The 25,703-nt window shown below is 39.0% G+C and overlaps 2 protein-coding genes across 12 annotated transcripts in view; one reads left to right on the top strand and one right to left on the bottom strand.

Moving 5' to 3' along the window:
• Window positions 1–14,134, top strand: part of PALS2 (protein associated with LIN7 2, MAGUK p55 family member) — a 120,413-nt gene extending 106,279 nt beyond the window's left edge. For 8 of the 9 annotated variants that reach the window (XM_031012878.3, XM_031012877.3, XM_063708421.1 and 5 more), the window contains 2 exons: window positions 303–431; window positions 7,374–14,134. In XM_031012878.3, coding sequence (XP_030868738.1) covers window positions 303–431; window positions 7,374–7,550 — 306 coding nt within the window. In that variant the 3' untranslated portion in view covers window positions 7,551–14,134. Of the gene's footprint in view, window positions 1–8; window positions 181–302; window positions 433–7,373 lie in introns of those variants that run through there. The other variant, XR_010134617.1, reaches the window with a different exon arrangement.
• Window positions 14,135–18,294: 4,160 nt separating this feature from the next.
• The window catches only part of GSDME (gasdermin E), a 59,712-nt gene continuing 52,303 nt past the window's right edge, over window positions 18,295–25,703 (bottom strand). For all 3 annotated transcript variants that reach the window (XM_004045190.5, XM_004045189.4, XM_055346878.2), the window contains exons 9-10: window positions 22,660–22,733; window positions 18,295–19,170 (exon numbers count right to left, since the gene is read on the bottom strand). In XM_004045190.5, coding sequence (XP_004045238.1) covers window positions 18,937–19,170; window positions 22,660–22,733 — 308 coding nt within the window. In that variant the 3' untranslated portion in view covers window positions 18,295–18,936. The remainder of the gene's footprint in view (window positions 19,171–22,659; window positions 22,734–25,703) is intronic.

Here is a 25,703-nt window from a genome sequence, read left to right on the forward strand (position 1 = left end):
TTTTTCAGTTTTAACAGAATTCTGCAATTAACATAAAAAAGAGTTTACATCACTCTTGATGATTTTTGGATCATTGTTTTATACTTTGTTCAAGAGGAACAGACTGAGTTCAAAACAAAATAAATGGATCACTGTTTTGAGAAAGTACTATATGGAATGAGAAGGACAGAACAGGGATAGGTATTAAGTTATGTCCTTTAATTCATAGAACAAGTGCAAACAGCCTTTGATATATACTGAAGGGTAGCAGAATTCTAGTTCTAATATTGTATAAATTGGCTTATAATTATTCTTTTATACAGGCACTGAAAGTATTGAGGACATCAGAGTTTATGCCCTATGTGGTATTTATTGCGGCTCCGGAGCTAGAGACGTTACGTGCCATGCACAAGGCTGTGGTGGATGCAGGAATCACTACCAAGCTTCTGACCGTGAGCTAACCATACGATTTTCCTTCTAAAATCTTTCCTTTTCTTTTGAGCACGTTTAACTGTTATCTAATTTATTTTTATTTATTTATTTTTGAGGCAGAGTTTTGCTTTGTCGCCCAGGCTGGAGTGCATTGATGCGATCTCAGCTCGTTGCAACCTCCCCTTCCTGGGTTCAAGCGATTCTCCTGTCTCAGCCTCCCAAGTAGCTGGGATTACAGGCATGCGCCACCAGGCCTGGCTAATTTTTGTATTTTTAGTAGAGACGGGGTTTCACCATGTTGGCCAGACTGGTCTCGAACTCCTGACCTCAGGCAACCTGCCCACCTCGGCCTCCCAAAGTGCTGGAACTACAGGCGTGAGCCACCGTGCCTGGCCAACTCTTAGCTAATTATGCTTATGAAATAAACATGCTGTATAAGGTGCTACAGAATGAAAATTAATTAGATGTAGTTAGGATCTGGAACAGTATTCTTTTACTTGAAAATCATTGTACACTTTATTTTAAATCAAAAGTTTAGTTCCCCTTTGTAAAATGAAATAGACCAATATTAAAATATGCGTATTAATTGAACACCTTCATTTTACTAGTGGGGTAACTGGGCTCCGAGATCATTAACAGGCATGTTTATTATATGGTTTATCATTGGTAAAGTGGGGTGTTCTGATGTTTAGTTTCTATTACATGTTTTTTCCTTTTTTTCGTGTCTCCTTTTTTACTTAATGGAAATTCAAAAATATATACAAAAGGGGGAAAAAATGAGTCCCTATGCCCATCGCCTAGCTTCAATAATCATGGCAATTTCTTGTTTTAATTAGACCTCTCCCCACTTCCTCCTCACCTTGAATTATTTTGAAGCAAATCTTTGATATCATGTCATCCGTAAATACTTCAGTATTTATATCTAAGAGATAAAGACATTTAAAACATACCATTAATACAACAAAAATTAATAAGCAGTATCTTACTATCATCTACATGCAGTCTATATTTGAGTTTCTCCAAGATTTGTTTTTTTTTTTGTTTGTTTGTTTTACTGTTGATTTGTTCAAATCAGGATTCAAACAAGATCAACACATTGAATTTACTCATTGTCACCTAAATCTTTTGCCAGCTTAATTGAGGTATAATTGACACATAATAAGCTGTGCCTACCTAACATGTACAGCTTGATCAGTTTGGCCATATATTTGTACTCATGAAAGCCATTACAACCAAAATAATGAACATGTCCATCATCTCCACACATTCCCCTGTGCTCCTTTGTAACCTGCTCCCCACACCCTTCCCCCTACCACTGTCGCCTTTTCCCCTCACTGTACTTGATTATATGCCATGAAATCAGGTAGTATTAGTTTTCTTTGTTCTTTTTCAAGTTGATCCATGTCTCTACTTTCTGAATGTATGAAACATAGTGTTTAATGTCTTTGCAGATTCTAACATTTGAGTCAGTTCTGGATTGGTTTTGATTGAATGATTTTTCTCTTTATTATGGGTATATCTTCCTGCTTCTTTGCAATCCTGGTAACTTTCTTTGGATGCCAGACATTGTGAGCATTGTTCTAGGATGCAGTTATTTGGAAATAGTTTGTTTTTTTCAGGTCTCACTTTTTAAATGTGTTAGGTAAGACCCAAGCAGTTCTCATTTTAGGGCCAGTTAATCCCCACAAATAAGGCAAGACCCATTTGGTACTCCTACCACAGGGCTTGTGAGTCATGAGGTTTTCTGTTCTGGCTAAGGGGGAATAGGTACCATTCCTGGGTACCTCTAATCCTTTCTGGTGGTTCTTTCTCAGCTTCAGGTCGTTGTACCAATGTGTAGGTTGGTACTTCAGCCGAATGCTGGAAGGGGACCTTCTACAAGTCTCCAAAGTCTGTCTGTGCTGCTCTTCCCCTCTGGCATTCCATCCTGCAAACTCTTGCCACCTGGGTCTCCCTGGACTCAGCTCTGTCCTCAACTCAAGAGTCCTGTAGGCTCCTTTGGGCTCACTCTCCCCATCCTACTGCCCAGAAACTCTTTCAAGCCAGGAAGCTGGGGTAATCATAAGACTCACTTCATTTGTTTTCTGTCTTTCTGTGATCTGTTTTTAATACCTTGATGTATAGTGTCTTAAAAAGTGTTGTTTCATACATTTTGTCCATAAATTAATTGTTAGGTGGGAGAGTTAGTCTGGTGCCTGTTATTCCACCTTGGCTAGAAGCACACATCCCTTTAAATCTGTAAATTCTCACTGCCACCCTCCCTTCCCTCTCTTTTCACATTGTACTTTAGTTGTTAAAAAAAAATAATAATAATAAGTCACTTATCCTACGGCATGTTCCATAGTCTGGATTTTACCCATTCTGTCCCCATTGTATCATTTTCCTCTATCCCTTCTATTTCCTGTAAACTGATAGGTTGATCTAGAGGTGGGTCAGACGCAGATTCAGGTTATTCAGGTTTTTGGTTGGTTGGTTTTTGCAAGAATAATTCATAGGTGGTACTTGTTTTATTACATCATGACGCATATGTCAGGCTTTTTGTCATAAGATTAATCAGTGGGGTCAGAAGTTGTTAGCCTGATCTATAAAGTTCCTCAGTAACTCTTTACCTACTGGTTTTAGCAAACTTTATTGAACTTTGCCTTGGATAAATTATATTTTTAGGGATGGCAAGGTGGCAGTATTCTAAATTTGTCATTCCTTCTACATTTATAAACTAGAATTCTTAAGAAGAACTTTTCCTCATCAAGTAGTTGATTATTCTGAGGTACGATTGATACAGGAAAGGCAGGATACATCTTTGATACTGTCCTTTGTAGGTCAGCTTTCAGAATAATGAGTTTATTCCCCAAGAGCCTCTAGAGGTAACAGGTGACCAGCTGAGATTGGCTTTGTTTTTTTAGTTTCATGAGCACATATGTTCAAACTTATCTGGTGTGCTTTATTCTGTTGCAGTGATTATTTTTATTGATGCTAAGATTGTCCCATCATTGACCAATAGGAGCTTATTCTAGTTGGCCCTTGAGACCTTTTTTTTTTTTTTCATGACGCTGATAGTCTTGGATAGCTTCCTTGCTATCTGGTAGAACAAATGTTCCAGGCTCATCTTGTACATTTTCTCTTCTAGGCCAGGAATCAGCCATTTTTCCAAGATACTCTGGTTTCTTTTAGGGTAAATGGTGTTTTAAGACCATAATACTAACAGTGCCCATTGTCTCAGAGTTGATCACTGCTTCTTGCTAGACCTTTTTATGTGGACAGTGCTAGCATATATGCTTTTCTGTTTGTATATTTGAAGGAAAATATATCATGAATTTATTCTGATATTTTCCAATCAAATTCAAGATTACAGGATTTTTATTTAACTTATTTTATCTTGTATGTCTAATTCCTTTCTCTTATGCTGAATATCCCTTCTCATAACACTGGAAATGTTAGAATTAGAATATCAAATAATTGCTCATTTGCTTTATTCTACAGTACAAACACAACATTCTGGGAATAAGTATATCAACACAACCACCACTAGTATCATTACTGTGAACAGTCCCCCCAACTGCCCACCTAGTTCTTTCTGTCTTTAGAGTATATCCCACTAAGTATATACAGTCAGATCACTATGGGGTTTTTTTGTTTTTTTTTTTTCTGTTGCCAGGCTGGAGTGCAGTGGTGCAGTCTCGACGCACTGCAACCTCTGCCTCCCAGGTTCAAGCAATTCTCCTGCCTCAGCCTCCCAAGTAGCTGGGACTACAGGCATGCGCCACCACACCCAGCTAACCACTTTTGTATTTTTAGTAGAGATGGGGTTTCACCATGTTGGCCAGGGAGATCACTATGTTTTAAAGTCACTTGAAGTACCTCCTCTCTGTGTATTTAGGTCAGTTATTCTTTTTTAATGTTTAAATTGTTGTGTCTTCAGCAGTAGGAGCCTATTCAACTTGGCTTCTGAGTCTTTTTAACATGATTCTAGTAATGTCTGATAATTCCTTGCTTTCTGATATGACAAGATGTTCCATATTATTCTACATTTCCTGGCCCAGACCTGGAACCAGCCATCCAGAAGCCCTTGTTTCTTTTAGTGGGAGATAGCATTTAAAGATAATTCAGTCAGTAAAGGTGTACATTAAACTTAGTTGGACATTGTTTTTAGACCTTTTCAGTAACCAGAGGTAGGAAATAAATTTTTTGTTTTTAGAAAACATACATCATTAGTTCAATTTGATAGCTTCAAATGAAATTTTACATTATTCTTCTTGGGCTTTATATTTGCCTTTTTTTCCTCTTATCCTGAAAACCTTGGTTCCTGATGATAACATCATTTCTTAACTTACATGTATATAAATATAAACTAAGTACATGCACATATGTAATTTGAGTTATATCTGTATTAACAATATGATTATTGAAAAGTTATAAGTTTCAGGCTTTTATTGTTCTTAGGATATATCCCACTAGATTTTTTTTTTCCTTCAACTTTTGTTTTAAGTTCCGGGATGCATGTACAGGATGTGCGGATTTGTTACATAGGTGAATGTGTGCCATGGTGGTTTGCTGCACAGATCAACCCATCGTCTGGGTATTTAGCCCACCATCCATTAGCTATTCTTCCTGATGCTCTCTCTTCCTCGTGCTCCCACCCTGACAGGCCCCAATGTGTGTTAATCCCATCATGTGTCCATGTGTTCACCTCCCACTTATAACCCACTAGATATTATCTTCTTTTAAAGCCACTGAAATAATTCCTTGCTGTGTGGTTAAACCACCAACTTGAAACACAGGTTTATTTGTTTTATTTTGCTTCTGATTTTTAAGAATGGCTTTTGTTAATTTGAATTTAAATTTTGTTGTATAATTCTATACAACATTTTCATTGCTCCAACATAAATCTTAAAACGAATCCAGCTTTTCTGTGCCCTCTCCACTTTGTTTCCTCCCACCCACATAGGCTGCCATTATTGGTAGCCATTTTACCATATTAGTTTCCAGTATAAGCAAGTGTGCCTGTGTCTCCTCCTCCCCCACATTTTATACATAAATCATACCTTATGTACAAAATGTGCCTGCATTTTTCCAATACCAGTATATCCTAGAGACCACTCTATAGCCAGAGAGAGAATCTTTATTCCTGTTCCATCTGTATGGCATACTCCGTTATTGTTAACAGGGTTTTTTTTTTTTTTTTTTAACAAATCAGATTGCTAATGGCTATAATAGGCAAGAATTGCTTTCAAGTTGAATTGTGGCCTGTTTACATATCTGTGATCAAAGATATTTTAGTTGTTTCAAACTCATTTAGAAGTCTCAGTATTAGCTGAAATGTAAGTGTTAGGGTCCTTCAGGCCTGGCAGTGAATCCACTTCTCTCTCTACACTTTCTACACAAATGACATTGTTGGGTGCTTCCATCAACATCATTTACATTCATGCCATTGTTATGCTAATGATTTATATACAGCTAGCCCAGACCTCAGAGCTCTGATTTGCATAACCAGTCGCCTGCTGTACATCTCCACTTGGATGTCTCACAGACATCTTAAGCTTACCATATTACAAAGTAGCACACTTTGTTTCCTCCAGAAATTATGCTCTCCCCACCCCTCAACTCTGTATCTCCCACAGCCACCCATTTACCTAAGTTAGAAACCTAAGAGCAATTCTTGACTCATTCATTTTCCTCCCTTTTCAAATCCTGGATGATGTAAAAAGCTAATCCTGATTATTTTATCACCAAAATAAATTTCCAGTCTGGTGTCATTTTCATCTCCTCTGTCACCATCATAACCTAGGCAACCCTTCTCTCTGACCTGGATTCCTGCCATCAGTCTCCCTGCTTCTACTCATGTCATGCCACATTTTCACTCAAGGCCCACAGAGGTCTTTCCATCCCGTAGGGGTCCTCCATGACTTACCTTGTTTCCCAACCCTTCACCCATTCTGGTCTTCTTTCAGTATCTTGAACGTGCCAGGGTCGTTTCCTTCCTCTGGATTTTGCCCTGCTGTTTCCTCTGCCTGAATGCTGACCTCCTTATTTTCATTTAGTTCTCAGCTTAACTGTAATTTACTACTCAGTCTTTTTCCAATCACTTTATCTAAGGTAGATCTCTTAAAATTCTTTGTGCCTGTTTTGTTTCTTTCATGGTAGTTATCACAACTTGGAATTTTTTATGTTTATTTCCACTTTATCTCCTCCACTAAAGGATAGGAACCCTCTCTCTTATTCATTGTCATACCCACTGATTCTGAAACATAGTAGACACCTTAATAGGAACTCAATAAATATTTGTAGAATATGTAGAGGTATAGTGAAATTCAAAACACCATCTTATGAAAAGCTTTACTTATGTAGAACCCATTGCTTAGGTACTCCCCACATCATTCCAAAATGACTAAAATTACTTTATGAAATATAAACAGTGCCTGGACAAAAACATAAATAAAAGTATGTGAGTATGTGTTTTGGTGGAGGATGGGCAGCATGTAAGGTTAATCTTCAAAAAACACTTCTAAGATTCTCTGATCTTATCTTAAAGAGAGGTAGCAAGTTTGGCTTTGAGCTTAACAGCCACTGCAAATTGGGTACCATGTTGTACATGGGCCATGAGATAAAAATCTTTCGAAAAGGATAGTGGAGCTGGAAACCAGTCACCTGCAGTAATTGTTTTGTTACTGTAGATTCATTCTAAGATTATTGTCAGCAGTCTTTTAATTAGGAATTTTATCCTAATATCAGTGAGGCAAAAGATGCAGAATACTCATAAATGTAAACATGAGTGTTGTTGGAAAGAATAAGACATGAACAGATGGCAGTGTTGTCTTTAACACTATATGGATTAGATTTTGAAGATTAATACCAGAATTACCAGAAATATATCTAAGCTATTTATTATATGCACTTCTAGTTGGAGTTTGAGCAAGTAAATATGCATTGTAATACAAATATTTCCTTTTAAAACTCTTCAACAGGACTCTGACTTGAAGAAAACAGTGGATGAAAGCGCACGGATTCAGAGAGCATACAACCACTATTTTGATTTGATCATCATAAATGACAATCTAGACAAAGCCTTTGAAAAACTACAAACTGCCATAGAGAAACTGAGAATGGAACCACAGTGGGTCCCAATCAGCTGGGTTTACTGATGATTCAGTAAGGTTAACAATGAAAATTAAACTTTTAAAAAGTGACTGCAACAAATAAACCTTCTACTGAGAAAATACATCACAGATAGAAGATTATCTGCCAAGTCCAGGCATTTTTATGGTGTAGATTGAAATAATAGTACACTTCTGAATTTTTATATAAAATGTGGTTGGAAGGTGTACTAATATATAATTTATCTTAATTTTTCTAACTTTGTATGGATAATCTTTCTATTCATATCACATAAAGAAATGCGTTGAAGCATTTTGTATATGTTTTGATTTAGTACCCTTGCTTTTTTCATCAAAGGAATTTTCAAATCATTCACTCTAACATTGGTCTCATATTTTCACTGTGATAATGAATATTACTTGAAATAGTTTTGTAAAGCTGTCATTTAGTTCAGTATTCAACTAGTGAAGGGTTAGTCTTAATAGAAGAAAATATAGTTATTGACCTTCCTTCTTATAAATTTCTTACAAAAGCAGAATTTTAAGTCAGTGTTATAGCTAGTCTACTACCATCTAAATCTGACATCAAAAGTCTGATCAGTTTACATATTTTCATTATTTCGGAGATGTATGGCTATCCATTCTAATTTATACAGCTATATTAGTTTTGTCTCTTCATTTCTATCTTTACTGAAAAATTGAAGAGCAATACCTTGCACTCTCTTTTGAGGTTATTCTTTTTATTTGTTGCAGTGATATGATGCTAACTAATTTAATATGTACACAGTAAGCTCTGGGGCTGGAAGCAAGGTCATGCAGACTGAGAGAGTGCCTTATCCTGTAAAACCTTACAGCAAAATGACACTTGAAGAAAGTTTATTTTCACATGTAAAATTTTAACTGACAAAAGGAACCTACTACTTTAAACAATGTTTTTATTAGAACATGGTCAGCAAATGTATCATGCCTCTGCAGATTTTAGTGATGTTTAGAGATGCCTCTAAGTTTGCAGTTGGAGGTTTTTGTGAATAATCAACGTGCTTTTAGAAATGTGATGTGATCCTTAGGGTACCTGTTTTGTCTGTTGTGTTGAGAACCAAATCCATTGAACAACTTAAAAAATTGGGAAATAATTGTCAGCTATTTTGTATACATACACACAAAATATATACATTATATAATATGTATATTATGTATTATATAATATATATTAAATGTTTTGTATATTTTTTACATATCTGTTAAAAAATGTACTTTGTTTTTTTGTTTGTTTGTTTTGAGATGGAGTCTCTCTCTGTCACCCATGCTGGAGTACAGTGGCGCAATCTCAGCCCGCTGCAACCTCTGCCTCCTGGGTTCATGCGATTCTCGTGCCTCAGCCTCCCAAGTAGCTGAGATTACAGTTGTGTGCCACCATGTCCGGCTAATTTTTTTATTTTTAGTACAGATGGGGTTTCACCATGTTGGCCAGGGTGGTCTCGAACTCCTGACCTCAAGTGATCCACCCACCTTGGCCTCCCAAAGTGCTGAGATTACAAGCATGAGCCACTGCACCTAGCCAAGAAGTGTACTTTTTGTTTAATGATTACCGAAAGAAGTTCTCCTTTAGAAACATTGACTTATACAAATTCCCACATTCACCTCAGTTAATATCTTCCTTTAGGATTCTTGGATAATAGAAATTCTTCCTAAAACACACTCAGAGATGCAGCTCATTATTAAATTAAGGTAACCACATTCTGTATTGTTGCTAGCTTTTCATGTAAACATTATTCACACTTTAAAGGATTAGGTGTTTAAATATTGATGGTCATCTTTGTCTGGTGTTAGGTGCCAGACACCTGGCTGCTGAATTTGTTTTTTCCCTCACCAGAGCTGTCATTTGGAACGCCAGCTGGGAGGACTTTGAGGGAAAAGAAAATATATGACAATAGGCAGTATTGACACATTGTTTAAAATCTTTTTCACAATAAAACAAAACACCCAAGTTGTCATATTGTTAAAGTTGGAAATCTGTAGGTTTTTCTTTTTTTTTTCTTTCTTTTTTTGATTCTAGATTTCATGGCCAGAACACAAATTCACGTTTCTTGTCCCAGGACAGGGAATTGGTGACAAAATGGATTATACTATTTTAATAACAATGGAAACTTTCAAACTACGTGTATTTACACCAAATTCTTGGCTTCTCAAAGCAACATGAATTAAAGCACAGTATCAAGGTGATGCCCTATGACTTAACGTTTCAACACACACTTAAAATTTTAAGAGAAATTTCAGTTCTTCACTCAGGAAATGTGCTGTATTCTCTAATGTACTTTCATGCTGCAGCATGGAGCCTCTTTAAACAGCTTTGGGATAATTATAGCAGCACAAGAAGTTTATCTGCAAAATATTTCAATCATCTTGGTACAGTAGATGACTTTTACATCATGTATATTAGCCTTATGTGATATAAAATGTATTACTTAGAAAATGTACTTAAAGGAATTATTTCTATTATAAATGGTATTCATGATTGACTACTTAATTAATGCACATTAGATTTCTCCTAATATAAAATGAAATGATGCAGTTTAGTTCATTTCAGTCTAGATGCCCGTGCTAACAAGAATACAGTTAGATAAGTTCATTGTATCTCAATGAAGAATCATTGAACCTGAAACCCAAGTCCCAAATGAATCTGCAGGAATGAGCAGTGCTCTGCGGGGGCAAAAAGCCCCAGAGGTCCCAGGGTTCTTCCTAGGTAATGAGAGTATAGCTGTGATCAAGGAAATGTGAACTTCTCTTTTGGGAAGATCTGCGATAATTAGCTTTATGGAAGAGAAAATGGTTTAGAGTGGTGTTGAGCAATTGTTAAGAGTTGAAATAGATACACACATGCATGTGCTTTTGGGAAACATGATGTGCCAACGTATTAATGTGCCTGAGGGCTCCTTGTGGATAGGTCAGTGTCCACATTTCAGCACTCAGGGCATGACTGTACACAACCTAAGACTATATATATATTTTTTCATTTTCAAATGTACAAATACCCATAGAGGTGATGTGCCTGGATAAGTCATTTAACCATAACTTAGTGAAATAAATGTGATGGCCCTACAAAGTAGAATTTTCACTTTCATTACAGCCATGCCTTTATTATGCAGTCTCTATTTCTGTGTGATATTTGGTAATATCACATGTCAAATACATCAGGACTTTGTTTATTTTGGCTAACTCTAACTATATAATTGCTGAACATAGCTTTCTGAAATAGAAATTATAAGAGAAACCCAGTATGCCTACAGCATTAGTAGCCTAAATCCTAGATTCTAGAATCCAGTAAATTTACAGTAGTTTTTAAGAAGTTTCCTTTAAAGCAACAAATAGATTATTAAGGCAAATTTAGATAGTAACCCAAGTTAGCAATAAAACCGTGTGACATTATAGATTATGTCCAGATACTAACTGCTTTGACCATAATATCCCAATGACAATAAAAAATGATCCTTGGTTTAAAAATTATTAAATAGTACTTATTTTTATGTATAACAAGTGTCATGATCCCAGTGACTGGAGTTGATTTTCAAGGTGGATAGCCATAGAGTAAGGCAAAATTATTTTGAATTGGCAAACTAAAGATAACAATTTTGAAAATTGCTCAAAATAATAATCTACTTAAATTTTACTTTTGTAACTTCTGAAACAGTACTCCATTATCCAGAAATCACAGGCTAGAGAGCCAATAATTTTGTAGCAATGAACCTTAACTAAACATGAAAAAGGCAATCCTGAAGTTTTATGTACATAGATAGCAGTTCATTTTTTACATGTTTGAGTTGCCATATATTATATGTGTGTGTGTGTGTGTGTGTGTGTGTGTGTATATATATATATATATACAGCTATGTGTATATGTAAAATTCTCCCAAAATGTATGAATATAAAACTGAATGTATTAATTCATGTAATTATAACTAGCATTCTAAAATTTTTAATTACTCCCATTTCTTTGACATTCTGAAACTTTTTTTAGATTTTTTAAAAGGCTCTGGTTCCACTTTGAAGCTGATAATCTTTCTGAAAAATATATGAGAAACTCAGAAAGTAGTCATTATTATAATAAATTTAATTTTCTTAGGGAAAAAGGGCAGGGTTCTGGATGGAAACCCCTTTGGAAATTCTTATTTAAACTTTTGAATGAATCTTTAATACGATTCAGGCTGAGATTATGATACCTGCCCTTGTCTTATTTCAAGAGGTTTGCTGTGAGAATTCATGTAATAACATCTGTAATGTATTTGGAATTTTTGGGAGAAGTTCATTCTTTTAAATAATGGGATTATTGTATATAGTACAAATGAATACTCACAAAATTTAAGGATACATTTGACTAATAATTGAGAATCTTGTCAGTTTTTATGCAAGCATATATTGTATACCTGAGGAAGATGACAGTTCTATAATTTTTTTAAGGTAAGGTTATTTTTAAATTGCATTTTTGTTCTAACGTTTTGCAATCTATATTCTTTTTAAAATATTTCCCATAATTCATCATGCTACCTTCTGTGTTCTTGGAATGGTTTTTGAAAAATGCACAGATTCGAACGTGAGTCCTTAATATACTAAACAGTGAAAGAATGATGATATCTCATTTCTAAAGTAAGCATGGTTCACACCACTTTGGCAATACACTGCAGTACTTTTTAAAAAATATTCTCAAGTGATAAAAGTAAAGACAGGGTACTGGCCAAGATCCTAATTCGGACTTCTGACTGTGTGATCTTCGATGAAATTTATATTTCCCTTTATCATTACTATTCTACTTGTTAAGTAAGGCTAAGTTAATATTTGTCTTCGCCTTAAATTCTAATTTGTAATTTGTAACTCTGATGTGGTAACTGTGATATGCTGAACTGAAAAATCCTTATTAGGCTACTTTATCTGTTCTCTTTTAGTTATTTTAAAGTGTACCTCTTTCTGAAGTAATGTAGTGAATGGTGAATACTTTTCAGGAATTCTTCCAGTTTTAAAATAGCCCCAAAGATAAAGTTTCAGCTGGTGGAAGGTCTGTTCTGCTCTCTTAGTCCTAATCAGAAAGTCCCTTTTAGCTTATAATCCCATACTAAATCCAAACCCTTAGCAAATCCTTGCTGCCAACCAGACCACTCACAAATCAAACAAAATGTAAGCAAGCAATCCAGTACTCGGTTACACCAGAAGACTCTGATATCACTTTGCCCCCGAAAACTGTCCTACTTTATCCTTATACCTGAAATCACTGCATACCTGAAATCACTGAAGCCCTATTGTTTTACCCATACCATTAATTTAAAAAGGCATCTATTTCTTTATAGAAAGAAACATTCACAGTGAGGTCTTAGTTTGTGAACCTCAAAATCCAGATATTAATCCACTTTAGTTATTACTTTGTAATTGCTTCTCAGTCATTGGCTGATAATGCAATGGTGTGATAAATTTGACTTATCTCCACATACAAAAGTCGATCAGAAGGGATAGTTCTCTTCCTTTTCTTCCCCTCCTACTGGCTGTTACTGTTTTCTAATCTGCAGTGTAAATGGAATGAACACATCTATAGTTAAGGTAAATGCCACTAATCAGAAGATTGAGTGATTTACTGCTTGTAAAGCAATTGTCTTTGAATCTTATGAAATAGGTGGTGTTGCTACCACAGAAGCCAAAAAGGTCTTAAAATTGGAAATAGATGTCTTTATTGTACTTCAGCCAACAGCAAGCCAGGAGAAGGAACATACATAAATATGACAGGTCATATATGAAATTTGGCTCTCCTCCTATCAAAGTAGCCTAGGAGCTTGGAGGAAGCCTAATTAACTAAAACAGGAAAAAAGTATACTCATCTGATGTAAAAACTCATCAGCTGTAAATTACCAACATTAAACCAGAAGTCATTACCAGTTAAAATGTGTGGTTTTCATCTTATTCTTAAATAGGAGAGGTGGACAGTAGTGTAAGTAACATTGCTTTAAAGACATAAAGCTTGTCCTGGTAAACATGGTCCAAATGAGAAATGCCTCCATCTTTTCAGGTAGAACCAGATTTCAGGCATAGCTTAGCTACATCTGTATTTGAAATACAATAAAAATATTTCTTATGTCTCTGTATTCTCTTTTAAAAAGAACTGCTGACTGGCTCCTGTCTCTTCAGTAACACTATTTTTTTTTTAAAGAAGTGATATGTTGGATTCTGTTGTAGAAGAATGAGCACTAGTATTCAGCAACAAGTGCAATTTCTCCATGTTATGTTGAGCTCTGTTGGAGCCTATGGTGAGTATTTGATGTGAAAACCTTGCTGTGGGAATTTTTTATTCTTCCTTTTCCCCCCACGCCAGTTCGTTTTGGTAAATCTTTTATTTGAACACAAGACGCATGCTTTTTTAAACCTCTAGTTTTTGAAGTAACTGTAGAAGAGAATCTTTAAAAAAAAAAAAAATAGAGGGCAGAATGCTTGTTAGCAATCTGAAAATCAAAGCTGAACAAGCTGCTTAAAGTTTCTGATTAAGAAGTTTAAAAAGAAAAATTAATTGCTACTGCTTTCCAGGTAATTGTGTTATTAGTTTCTGTATAAAAGAAACATTATTGCTGTTGTATAAATAAAATTTTCCTGTAGTACAATTAAGTATTGATTTTTCAGAAACTGTCCCTATAAATCTTTTCACATATTTCCATGTGCTGTCCAAAACAAAAATTATTGAAATGTCTAATCTGTGAGATTATATACGCCTGGTAAAATATTTTTGTATATATAAAGAAATATTTACTATTGGAAAAAAGTGTTTCATTTATAGGTAGAACTAAGGTTTAGAGATAATAATGGAGGATATCTGATTAGCTTTGATAATTTTTTTTAACTGTTTGCATTTTTTAACTTTTAGGTTTGGGGGCACATGTGAAGGTTTTGTTACATAGGTAAACACGTGTCACAGGGGTTTATTGTACATATTATTTCATCATCCAGATACTGAACCTGGTACCCAATAGTTATCTCTTCTGCTCGTCTCCCTCCTCCCACCCCCCTCACTCAAGTAGACCCCAGTGTCTGTTGTTTCCTTCTTTGTGTTTATAAGATACTATCATTTAGGTCCCACTTAGAAGTGAGAACGTGCAGTATTTGGTTTTCTGTTCCTGTGTTAATTTGTTAAGGATAATGGCCTCCATCTCCATCCATATTCCTGCAAAAGACATGATCTCATTCTTTTTTGTGGCTGCATGATATTCCATGGTGTATGTATATATCTCATATTTTCTTTATCCAATCTGTCATTGATGGGCATTTAGGTTGATTTGTGTCTGCTATTGTGAATAGTGCTGCAGTGAACATTTGCATGCATGTCTTTATAGTAGGAAGATTTATATTCCTCTGGGTATATACCCAGTAATGGGATTGCTGGGTCAAATGGTAGTTCTGCTTTTAGCTCTTTGAGGAATCTCCATACTGCTTTCCACAATAGTTGAACTAATATACACTCCCACCAGCAAGGTATGAGTGTTCCCATTTGTCTACAACCATGCCAGCATCTGATCGTTTTTGACTTTTTAATAATAGCCATTCTGACTGGTGTGAGATGGTATCTCATTGTGGTTTTGATTTGTATTCCTCTAATGATCAGTGATATTGAGCTATTCTACATGTGGTTGTTGGCCACACATACGTCTTCTTTTGAGAAGTATCTGTTCATGTCCTTTGCCCACTTTTTAAGAGGAGGGGGTTGTTTTTCTCTTGTAAATTTAAGGTCCTTATAGATGCTGGATATTAGACCTTTGTCAGATGCATAGTTTGCAAATATCTTTTCCCATTCTGTAGGCTGTTTACTCTGTTTATAGTTTCTTTTGCCGTGGAGAAGCTCTTAAGTTTAATTAGATCTCGCTTGTCAATGTTTGCTTTTGTTGCCATTGCTTTTGGTGTCTTTGTCATGAAATCTTTACCTGTTCCTGTGTCCCAGATGGTATTGCCAAGGTTGTCTTCCAGGGTTTTTATAGTTTTGGGTTTTACATTTAAGTCTTTAATCCATCCTGAGTTGATTTTTGTATATGGTGTAAGGAAGTGGTCCAGCTTCAGTCTTCTGCAGGTAATTTCTTTTAAGTGGTAACAGTCTTTGTAAAAAGCCCCTAAAGTCATTTAGTGTTTCCCACCTAAATAAATAAATTGATCACTTGCCTCTACAACAGAAGCCCTAATCATTGTTTTCTCTATCCCAGTCCGATTTGGTGGTTTTCAAAGACACACTCAAGGAAAGAATTTCAGTGTTGGGGAAGGTTAAAATATAGGACCAAGAAAACAAGGCCTCTGTGCTGAGATGGCATGGAATACTCTTGACCATTTCCCAGCTAGCCAGGAATGAAAGAAACCCTGGTGAGAAAGAGAATGAACCGACCCATTCTGGCACACAGCTCAGCACTGCAGCCTGCAGTGAGAGGGGACTTGGGCCCACCAGGCTGACGAGAGACAGAGGTGTGGTGCTGGGTGCATGCAGGAAGCCTCCTTCCAGACAGGGCCCTTTGCATCTCTTGCCCAAGCTAATTTCCAGGATTACCTACCTCGTACTTAAGAAATTGTTAGTACAGTGTATCTCTGATGTCTCCAGAGGAATTAGATGTTATCTTCTTCATTCTTCCATCTTATACTACCTTAGTTTTCTATCACAACCACAAATTTACCAGCTTAAGAGAACACAAATTTATTATCTCTTCTGTAGGTCTGAAGTCCAACACAAATATCACCAAGCTAAAATCAGGGTGTTGGCCGGGGCCTGTTGGGGTTCTTACCTGGAGATCTGAGGAAGAACCCGTGTCAGGCTTGTACAGGTTGTTGGCTGACTTCATTTCCATGCAGCTATAGGACTGTGGTCCTTGTTTCCTTGCTGGCTGTCAGAGGGCCTGCGCTCTCCTCTTGCTCTAGTCCCTTCCATCTTCAGAGCCAGCAGCAGCACATAGATTCTTTCTTTTTTTCTTTTTTTTTCGAGACGGAGTTTTGCTCTTGTTGCCCAGGCTGGAGTGCAATGGTGTGATCTCGGCTCACTGCAACCTCTGCCTCCCGGGTTCAAGTGATTCTCCTACCTTAGCCTCCTGAGTAGCTGGGATTACAGGCATGCGCCACCACACCCAGCTAATTTTTTTTTTTTTTTTTTTTTTGTATTTTTAGTAGAGACGGTGTTTCACCGTGTTGGCCAGGATGGTCTCAATCTCTTGACCTCGTGATCCGCCCACCTCAGCCTCCCAGAGTGCTGGGATTACAGGCGTGATTACAGGCCACCACGCCTGGCCAGCACATAGATTCTTTCTACTGGCCTCACCTTTCCTACGTTTTCTTGAGCCAAGTCTCCTTCACTGCCTCTTCTGCCTTCTTTCCTTTAAGGGCCCACCGACATAATCCAGGATAATGTGTCCATGTTAGGTCCATAACTTTAAAAGCATTTGCCAAGTCCCTTTCTGCCATGTAAAATAACATACAGGTTCCAGGGACTAGGTCTTGGACATCTGTGAGGAGTCATTAATGGACCAACAACACTAGCTATGTCAGTGGTACTCCTTTCATCCATTTATGAAAGAGAAGTGGTCCTCTTATGAATGGAAATATCAGAATTAAGGGGGCTGTCTTGTGCTATTCTAGGAAGTATTCCTTTTATTTACTGTTTTCCAGATGACGTGAGCTAATAGACTTGTTTGCAAATCTAATTATGAAAAAGTAGTATGGTTCTTGATGTCAATTGGGGCACTTTTTTAAAAAGATTTAATGAGAAAGTTGGAGATACTATGTAGTTAGAAACCTCCAAAGATGATATCTCCAACTTCCTCATTAAATCTTTTTCAAACCTTTGGAGGCCCAATTCCACCTCACTGCAAGCACACCTAGCCTTGCTGCACCCACATCTCTACAGGTGTCTGCTAAGATGCCTGGCAGTAACCTCAGGCTGGGACCAACTGTAGTAGCATAAAGCTACCTCCTTTTTAATAGCTAGTTCTTAAAACACAATCCAGCATGTCAACTGGCTGGTCTTACAACAATTGTGAAACAGCTAGATTCCTGACTGTTTGATGTAACCCAGACTTTCGGCGCTTGCTGGGATGGCTTCTTTCAATCTGAAGTCTTTCATTTTGTCTGTTTTTTAATTTGGAGGATAAGACATACGGAATTCTAGCAGGAATAGAAAGCTAAAAAATCTTCCTCTGCCTCTTGTCTCAAGCTCTAAGTTTCTTTCTCCCCAAAGGAGCCACCATTAGATTTCGTGTGAACTCTTTAAATGAAATTTTCCGTTAATATTGATAACATGTATACATCTATCTTTTTACACAAGTAGATTCATATTATACCTTCTGTTTGCAGTTTGTTCTTTTTACTTATTTCAGAAAACCAGACAAAAGGCCGGTATAGTGCCACCATTTTAGCACAACTGCTTTCACTTTTGCATATTCCTTTCCAGTTTGTATGTAAGGCTTATTTCTGTATAGCTGCTGCCACCATGTGCCATTTTATAGCCTCTCCCCCAACATATAAGCATTTCCATAAAGAGTCTCATTTTTAATAGTGACGAAAGGGTTATTTGCTTTATTCTTCCTTATTAACCTTCATTAAAATCTGAAGGGAAGAAAGGGAATAAGTGGATGATGTTGCAGGGAAAAAAGAATAAAAGAATAGGTGCTGTATGATATGTTTCCAACAACTGCTACCCCTCATCCCCAGTGGCTCAGATCCTGTCTATGGAATCAGGGACACAGGGAGCCAGTCCAAGCTATTTATAGAAGACATCAAAACAGAATAAAAAGCAAAATGGACATAGTTCAAAGTTTCCTTTAATAGAATACCCAGAATACATAGGAAATCAACATGTGCTAGACATAGAATTAGTATGTTCACTGAAGCATGGCAAGGTCACATAAAATGCATATAGCTAGGGTCCCAAGCAGGGGTGTGTTACTATTAGATTTTTTTAAAGTTTATATACTCTAGAGCATTTACAGTTCATTTTCAGTCATCAAATAACATACATCACTTCCAAAACGTAGCCTCTTGTGTGCAGAGAAATTGCCTTCCCACAGCATTCACAATGTAAAGACCTTTTGGATTAAAGGGTCAGACTCTTTCTATGTAACAAAAAGTGGAATTCAAGTGACAGATGGACTTATTATTGTGCAGAAAAAACGTCTGAATGTATGCTAAGAATTCTCCACCCTCCCAGCTCTTTACGTGCTGGAACCTAACTCAGATGCTGGGTCACCAGCACAGGAGGGCCTCTGATAAGGAAAACTAAGAGTACCTGGTGGCTAAAAGTCAGGTCATTCATCATGCAAAATGTCACCACTTCTTAAACTGTTCTGTAAATTCATTTCATTGGTCAACTTTTAACGTGCATACGACCTTTAACAGTTCTGAAAAATAGCCTTGGCCAATAACACGTACTTCTAGTTCACATATGACATCATGAATGTTCTCTGCCTAAAGCACAGAGTCCATTCAGGGTTATACAAAGAAGCAGTGGGAAGACTTTAGAGTCCTTGAGAATGACAGCTTTCACAGATGACTTCAGTCTCTCCAGACTAATGTCAGCTGAGGCAAACAAGCGCTGCACAATCCCAAACCTTTCTGTATCTTTCAGGGGAGTCAAGGTTGGGTCTTCAAGATCAGATACTCCATCATCAGACAGAGCACAAAGCTGAAATGACACATTTAAACAACAAATTCACTTTTAAAATGTCCTAAAAAATCCACATTGGATAGTAATGCACTGGTAGGTAATTCTGGGGGAAAAAACTTTTTGAGATGGAGTCTTGCTCTGTCGTCCAGGCTGGAGTGCAGTGGCGTGATCTCGGCTCACTGCAACCTCCAGCTCCCAGGTTCAAGCGATTCTCCTGCCTCAGCCTGCCGAGTAGCTGGTACAGGTGTGCGCCACCATGCCCAGCTAATTTTTGTATTTTTAGTAGAGACGGGGTTTCACCGTGTTGGCCAGGCTGGTCTCAAACTCCTGACCTCAGGTGATCTGCCCACCTCGGCCTCCCAAAGTGCTGGGATTACAGACATGAGCCACCACGCCTGGCCAACTATGTCGTTTTTTAAATTTCCCCAAATAGAGCAGGAAAACTCTTGAGGTGTAACATGATATATTTGATCCAGGCCAGGACCTCAGGCCTGATTCTATCCAATTTGTCTAGTGTCCTCTGTCTGAATCCCTACTCTCCAAACTCTTTCTACTAGTCCCATTAACTCCAGTACATTAGAAAGGTTAGAATGTACTTTGGTCATATATGCGGTATGCTTAGTTTTTGTTTTACTGAAGATATTAGAACTTATATCTTTGCATGAACTCCTCAAAGGTAGGTACCATAGTTTAGTTTAATTATCCTTCCTGCCTTAAGAACCTTTTCCCTTGTTATTCCTTCTTCCAAATTTCCCTATTGATCTCCCCTTCTCATCACTCAGTTGTCAGCTGAAATGCCACATTGAGGGCCTTTCCCAATCCCTTTCCATCTAGCTACCCCCAGCCCCAGAACTCAGCCTTATGTTACTCCATTATGTTGTATCCATAAACTTACTATATCTGAAGTAATCTGCTTGATAGTGTTTAGTCACCTTCCCTTATTTAACCCTAAGCTGCTCGTGAGAGCAGGGACCCTTGTCTGCTGTGCCTACAACACAGACACTCAATGTGTTCTTCACCGAGGTCACTTTGGATGCTGCTCTAATTCCACTGCTCAACACATACTTGAAATATTTGATTTGCTTTTAGGGTCTTGATCTGTACCCGTAATATTTTACAAATCTTAAGCAATTACAAATTTACCAGTAGATTTCATTTTGAAACAGGCATTCAAGATCTGATTAATAATGTAAGTAGTAAAATTTTAAATTAAATTAAAAATGAAATAAGCCTAGAAAGTTTGCCTGAATTTTAAGAAATCTGAAGGGAATCCAAAAGAAAAAATTGCAGCAATGTCCTGAGCAGTGGTGACTATCCTGAAAGTCATACAGATTGTCCAGGTAGACTGAAGGGTAGCACTTACTGGAATGTAAAAGTACTTGTGTGTTTATTATCAAAATCAGCCTCACGAACCTTGTAGATTCGCCAAATACAACTCACACAGTGTAACCACAGGCTTAACGTTACCATTAGGCTCAGACTGCAAACTATTGATTGTGCTTTAGAGAGTAGAGTAGACCTGCTCTTTAAGCACAGCATCACACCCCAGTGATTTAAGGAGGAGCCCCACTGGCGCAGGCTGGAGACTGTCAACAGCATGGCAGGCTCCCTGTCCTTACCACCTGGTGGATGAGAGCTGCGCAGCATTCGGCTTTCTTCTCTAAATATCCACCACCCCCTTTGCCCATAGGCATTTCTAGGTATAAGGGGGAAACGGTGACCCAGAGGGTGGTGGAGTGAAGTTAACATTCTCTATTGATTCTAACTCACCCTTTCACCAGTTCTTGGAAATGTGTTAGTGTGTCTGGCACTGTACTCCCAAAAGCCCTTCAGAAAGCCTCTCAAAGTTACCCTGGCTACTAGACAAGAAAAGACAGGGCTGCAGATGAATTTTGTGCCCTGTTTTAAGTAAATCCCTTAAAGAAACATGCTCAAATTCCTTCAGGAGGCAGACACCTCGATGTCTTAAATAGAGCTGTTGCAAATCTGAGGGGAGGTATGTGAAGATACCCAGGAAGGTCTTTACAGAAAAAGGAGGTCTTTGATGACTATGCTGAGCAGCTGCCAAAAGGCAGAATGTGCAGAAGCAGAATACCTTCCATTCTGAACTCCGAATGTGTTCTGGCTGCTGCTCTTAGAACACCAACAGAGCAGAACTTGGGGGTAATACAAATGTCCTAGAGCTGATCTGCAGGGAGGAGGACAGCTAAGTGTGAGTTTGTCACAGAAGGGGTTAGATAACATGGGCTTGGCAGGATTTTCTTTTTATTTGCTTCAGTTGCAGTTGATAAGTCTGTAAATACTTGGGAAGGACTAACTTAGTAAATGCTGAGCACTCAGTTGCTGCAAGAGGAGCTGAGATCTGAAAGCAGAGCTGTTGTTTTGCTCATCATTGCATACAATTAGAATAATGGCACGTATTGTTTCCATAACCAGACTGTGCCACCAGCCTTTACCCTCAGCTGGCCCAGGACACACATGCTGGCACATTTTCAAGTAGTTCCATTTTTGCAGTCAGTGGACAAGAATGCAGGTTCCTCTGGGCCTGTGGAATCTTTCAGCTGTGATACCTGATCTGTTCCTTGGAATGATGCCATGCTGCATAGTCTTCTAATGTCTTTGCTATGCACAGAGACACCAACCACATTACTCGGTGTTCCCAGAGTAGATGTATACCAAATGTCAGGGTCCTGTCTAGGCAGTCTGCCCCAATACCTGCTTCCCAGATCTGACAGCAGAGCTCTGAGAGATGATCCTTTGGGCCAACATAGCAGGTTGGCCTTGGACTTTAGTAATTAGGCCTTAAAATAATCAGACCGTGTGTGCTCAGCTCCTCTGCCCCAGGCTGAGCAACATCTGCAAAAGCTACACAAGACTAGCTGCCCCATCAGGGTGGCTTCAGGTCAACCTATTGGTGGTTCTTTCTACTAATGGCTCAATCTATAATTTAAAAAGGAAAAGCTTAGTCTTGACTCTCTAGGGCTAAGCTCATCATTACCTAACTCATGCTCTTAGAATGACATTTCCAGAGGGGGCACCAAGCTAACGATATTCCTGAAAGTGGATGAAAGAAGCTATGTCTCCCTGGGACAGATCAGTCATGGATACCTCCCTGGCAAATCTGCTGCAGAGCTCAATCAAACCAGTCTCAGCACAAAACTGCCATTGCAAATAATATGGTGTCAGGCCCCTTTATTGTAATGTAACACCAAACCTTGGCCAAAATTCTCTCCAAACAATGGGAAAAGTATAAGAGTTGGAGTCTAAAGACAAGGATGAAGTCCTGGACCTGCTAACAAGTTATTTGGACAAATCATTTTCCTCTGGGTCTCAGTCTTCCCATGGGGTGGGATGTGTATAAAAGTGGGGTTAATAACAATACTTAATCTATCTTGAAGAGCTGTTGTGGATAAGTCCTAGAGGTGTTTTATCGGCTGTTGGATGTCTACCCCCTCATCATTTCCCCATTCCTATCCATTCTAAGGTCCCATCTGGGAGGTTACTTACCAAGTGGCACAGTGTGGGAATGATCTGGAGTTTGCAGCAAGTGCCCAGCAGAGCTGCTGCATTATCTGGCATTTCTGCAGGAGACAAAAATCACAGTCACAGTCCAAAAAAACAAGTCCATGGGAACAGAGCCAGCCCCTGGATGGCACCTAACTTATATTTTAGTACTTTCCCGCCAGCCAGGCAGGGGAGGTACTCAGCAGTTGTTGAGTTAGTGAATGAATGGTGCTAAATGGGCAGCAAAGACCTTGTAGAAAACAGATGTAGGAACCCAGCTGCCAGCTCTGCATTCCACAGAGGATACTCCTTGACATTCAGTTTACCAAATGGAAAGAACTGCCCAGACTCTCGGGGAAGGAAAGGAAACAGCATGGAAAAGCAGACCCTGCCATCTGGTGACAGAAGAGTGATGTTTGAGACCCTCCACACATTCAGGCTGCAGCCTCAGGTACACCTCTCTCAGCCTCAGTTTCCTCATTTACCATAGTTGTTTTGTTTTTGCATATGTCAGAATACTGTGTAAACGATAAAGGGCTCTACCCCATCACCAATCATTTTGGGGAGGAAAATGCAGTGTAGCTTGATCAATGCAGTGTGGCCTGAGGCCAGGAGCAGCAACAGCAGAAAGGTTGGAGCAGAGCTGTGCCAGGCTAGGGGCTGCACCAGAAGGGCCCTTGCCAAGCCCCAGGGAAGGGAATGCCAGATCAGTGTTATTCAAAGTGGATACTAAACACCTCCCAGGGAAAACACAGATACAGTTCTTAAAAGGACCACAATCCCTTGGGGGTACAAGCTTTGAGCTGAAAAGGCAAAAAAGAATGAGTCACCTGCTGAATCAGGTAGCCGAGGGACTGGTTAGGAACTCAGTTGTTCCTGCCATGTATTAGCAGCCTTATTTGTAAAGACAGTGTGTTGTTGAGGTGTGACCCAGAGAGTACATGGCTCGTTCTCAAGAGAGAGAGTAGGCTATTAAGGGGGTGGGGCAGCAGCCAGGGGGATGCTTCTTCCAGAGAACCTAATGTGGTATTCAAATGTGTATGCATTTGTCTGAGGAGAAGATCCACAGTCTCAAGTAGTCTCTTACCCCAAAGCAGGAAGATGAAGATGGAAAGCCTGTGTGGCCTAGCGTATCCAGCTGAGCCTCTGTCCCCAGCCATCTCATCTGCCATTACTGCCCTGCCTTCACTTTCCAGGGTGGCTCCTGGGACCCAGGTAACCATCATCCTCATCTCTTATTCTTGGAAATACCTGAGTCCCATATTACCCATTTAGCCGCTATCTTGAGTGTGGTACACTAGGTGCTAGGGGCACAGGAATGAAAGAACAGCATCTAAATTACCGAGCTTACCCACTAATTTTACTACTTGACTCTGATTTCCTGGAGGGCCAAGACTTGATATTTACCTAGCACTGCCTAAAACATAGTATAAGCTTGTTAAATGTTTCTTGAACTGAAATTATTTTGATTGCTCTTCCATATACCAATTCTATTTTACAAATAGAATCCAAGGAGTTGAGACCTTTGGAGTTGCTTAAGGCTACAAAATAGTGGAGGAAGCTTCCCAGGAGACAGGTCACATGTGGGACTGAAGTGCTGAAAACAGCTATTAGCCAGAAACTGGTGTGAGGACCTACGAAGACCCCATTTTCTATTCCAGCACTTTCCTCAGTTTTTAAGGAGAGAAGATTATATTAAGAGGGAAAAAAATCAACTCAGAAGGGCAGAGGATTAGCAAGAGCACAAATGGAAGGGCTGTATGCCAGCCTGGCCTCAGCTGGGACTGACATATAAATGAGATCACAGTTCAGAAAAATAAAGGGCAGGATTGGTTGAAAAATTTAGACATTGCCAGCTGCACCTAAAGATTTCACTACCTCTGAGTTTCCAATTCAGAAACAGCAAGTCAGTCTCACATTATGTGTCAACTGAGTGGCCTGCTGCCTGTATGCAAGCTTGCAGAGATTTTTTTTTTTCCAAGCTGGACTGCAGTGGCGTCCATAGTTCACTGCAGCCTTGAATTCCTGGGCTCAAGCAATCCTCCACAGCCTCTCAAGTAGCTGGGACTACAGAGGTACACACCACCATGCCTGGCTAATTTATTTTTCTGTACAGATGAGGTCTTGCCATGTTCCCTAGGCTGGTCTTGAACTCCTGGGCTCAAGTGATCCTCCCACCTCAGCCTCCCAAAACGCTAGGATTACAGATGGGGGCCACCACACCCAGCCAGTTGCAGAGAATTTGATGCTGTGTCTAGGCTCAAGTAGAAGGGGACTGTGGTGCTTTCATGATGCTGGCCCTGTGTTACCTACTTGGCATCACTGATCCAGGCTATTGATAGAAATGCTGCAATAAGTAATGGGGTATATGAAGAAAAGACCTCTCACAAGTCGGAGAACTCTGGTCTGTGTATTAGCTCCTGACAGAATGCCTGTTCTGAAAGACTAATACCCAGATGTTAACATTGGGAGAAAGTCTCTAGTGGAGTTCCGCAGAGCTCTGTCTTATGTCCTGTTTCAGTTTACCAGTCAAAACTATATTTATCCATGAGTTGGAACAAGACAGAGCATATATTTATCAGCACATAGAGTTGGGAGAGGCATTCTCTCAGATTAATTCTTTAAAAACTGAAGATTACTGGGTCTGTTTCTGTGTGGTGCTGGGGAGGAACCCTGAATGTATCAGAAACTATGTGTCCTGACTAGTGTCACCATGAAGGGAAGCTGTGGGGACTGGTTTGCCACAACTGGCTTTTCTGAGAGGGAATAGGAAGCCCAGCTTCCTCGTGACAGGCACTGTGGCATGGCGAGTTCCAGATGGGAGGGGTACAGAGGTGGCAGAGATTGTTCCACAGTAACTGGATGGCTGCTCCCCTGGGAGGCCATTTCAGGACCAGTGCAGAAGCTGTGCATCTGGGCCCAGCCACAGCTCTGCCTCCCAGCCTAGTACATTGGATGGTTGAATGCTCTCCACAGCCCCCTTGCCCCAGACAGGAGCATGCAGGCTGGGGAATGACAAGTTTGCAAAGATCAGAAGGACTGAAATG

This window comes from Gorilla gorilla, chromosome 6, assembly GCF_029281585.2.
Source record: "Gorilla gorilla gorilla isolate KB3781 chromosome 6, NHGRI_mGorGor1-v2.1_pri, whole genome shotgun sequence".
Taxonomy (NCBI): Eukaryota; Metazoa; Chordata; class Mammalia; order Primates; family Hominidae; genus Gorilla; species Gorilla gorilla.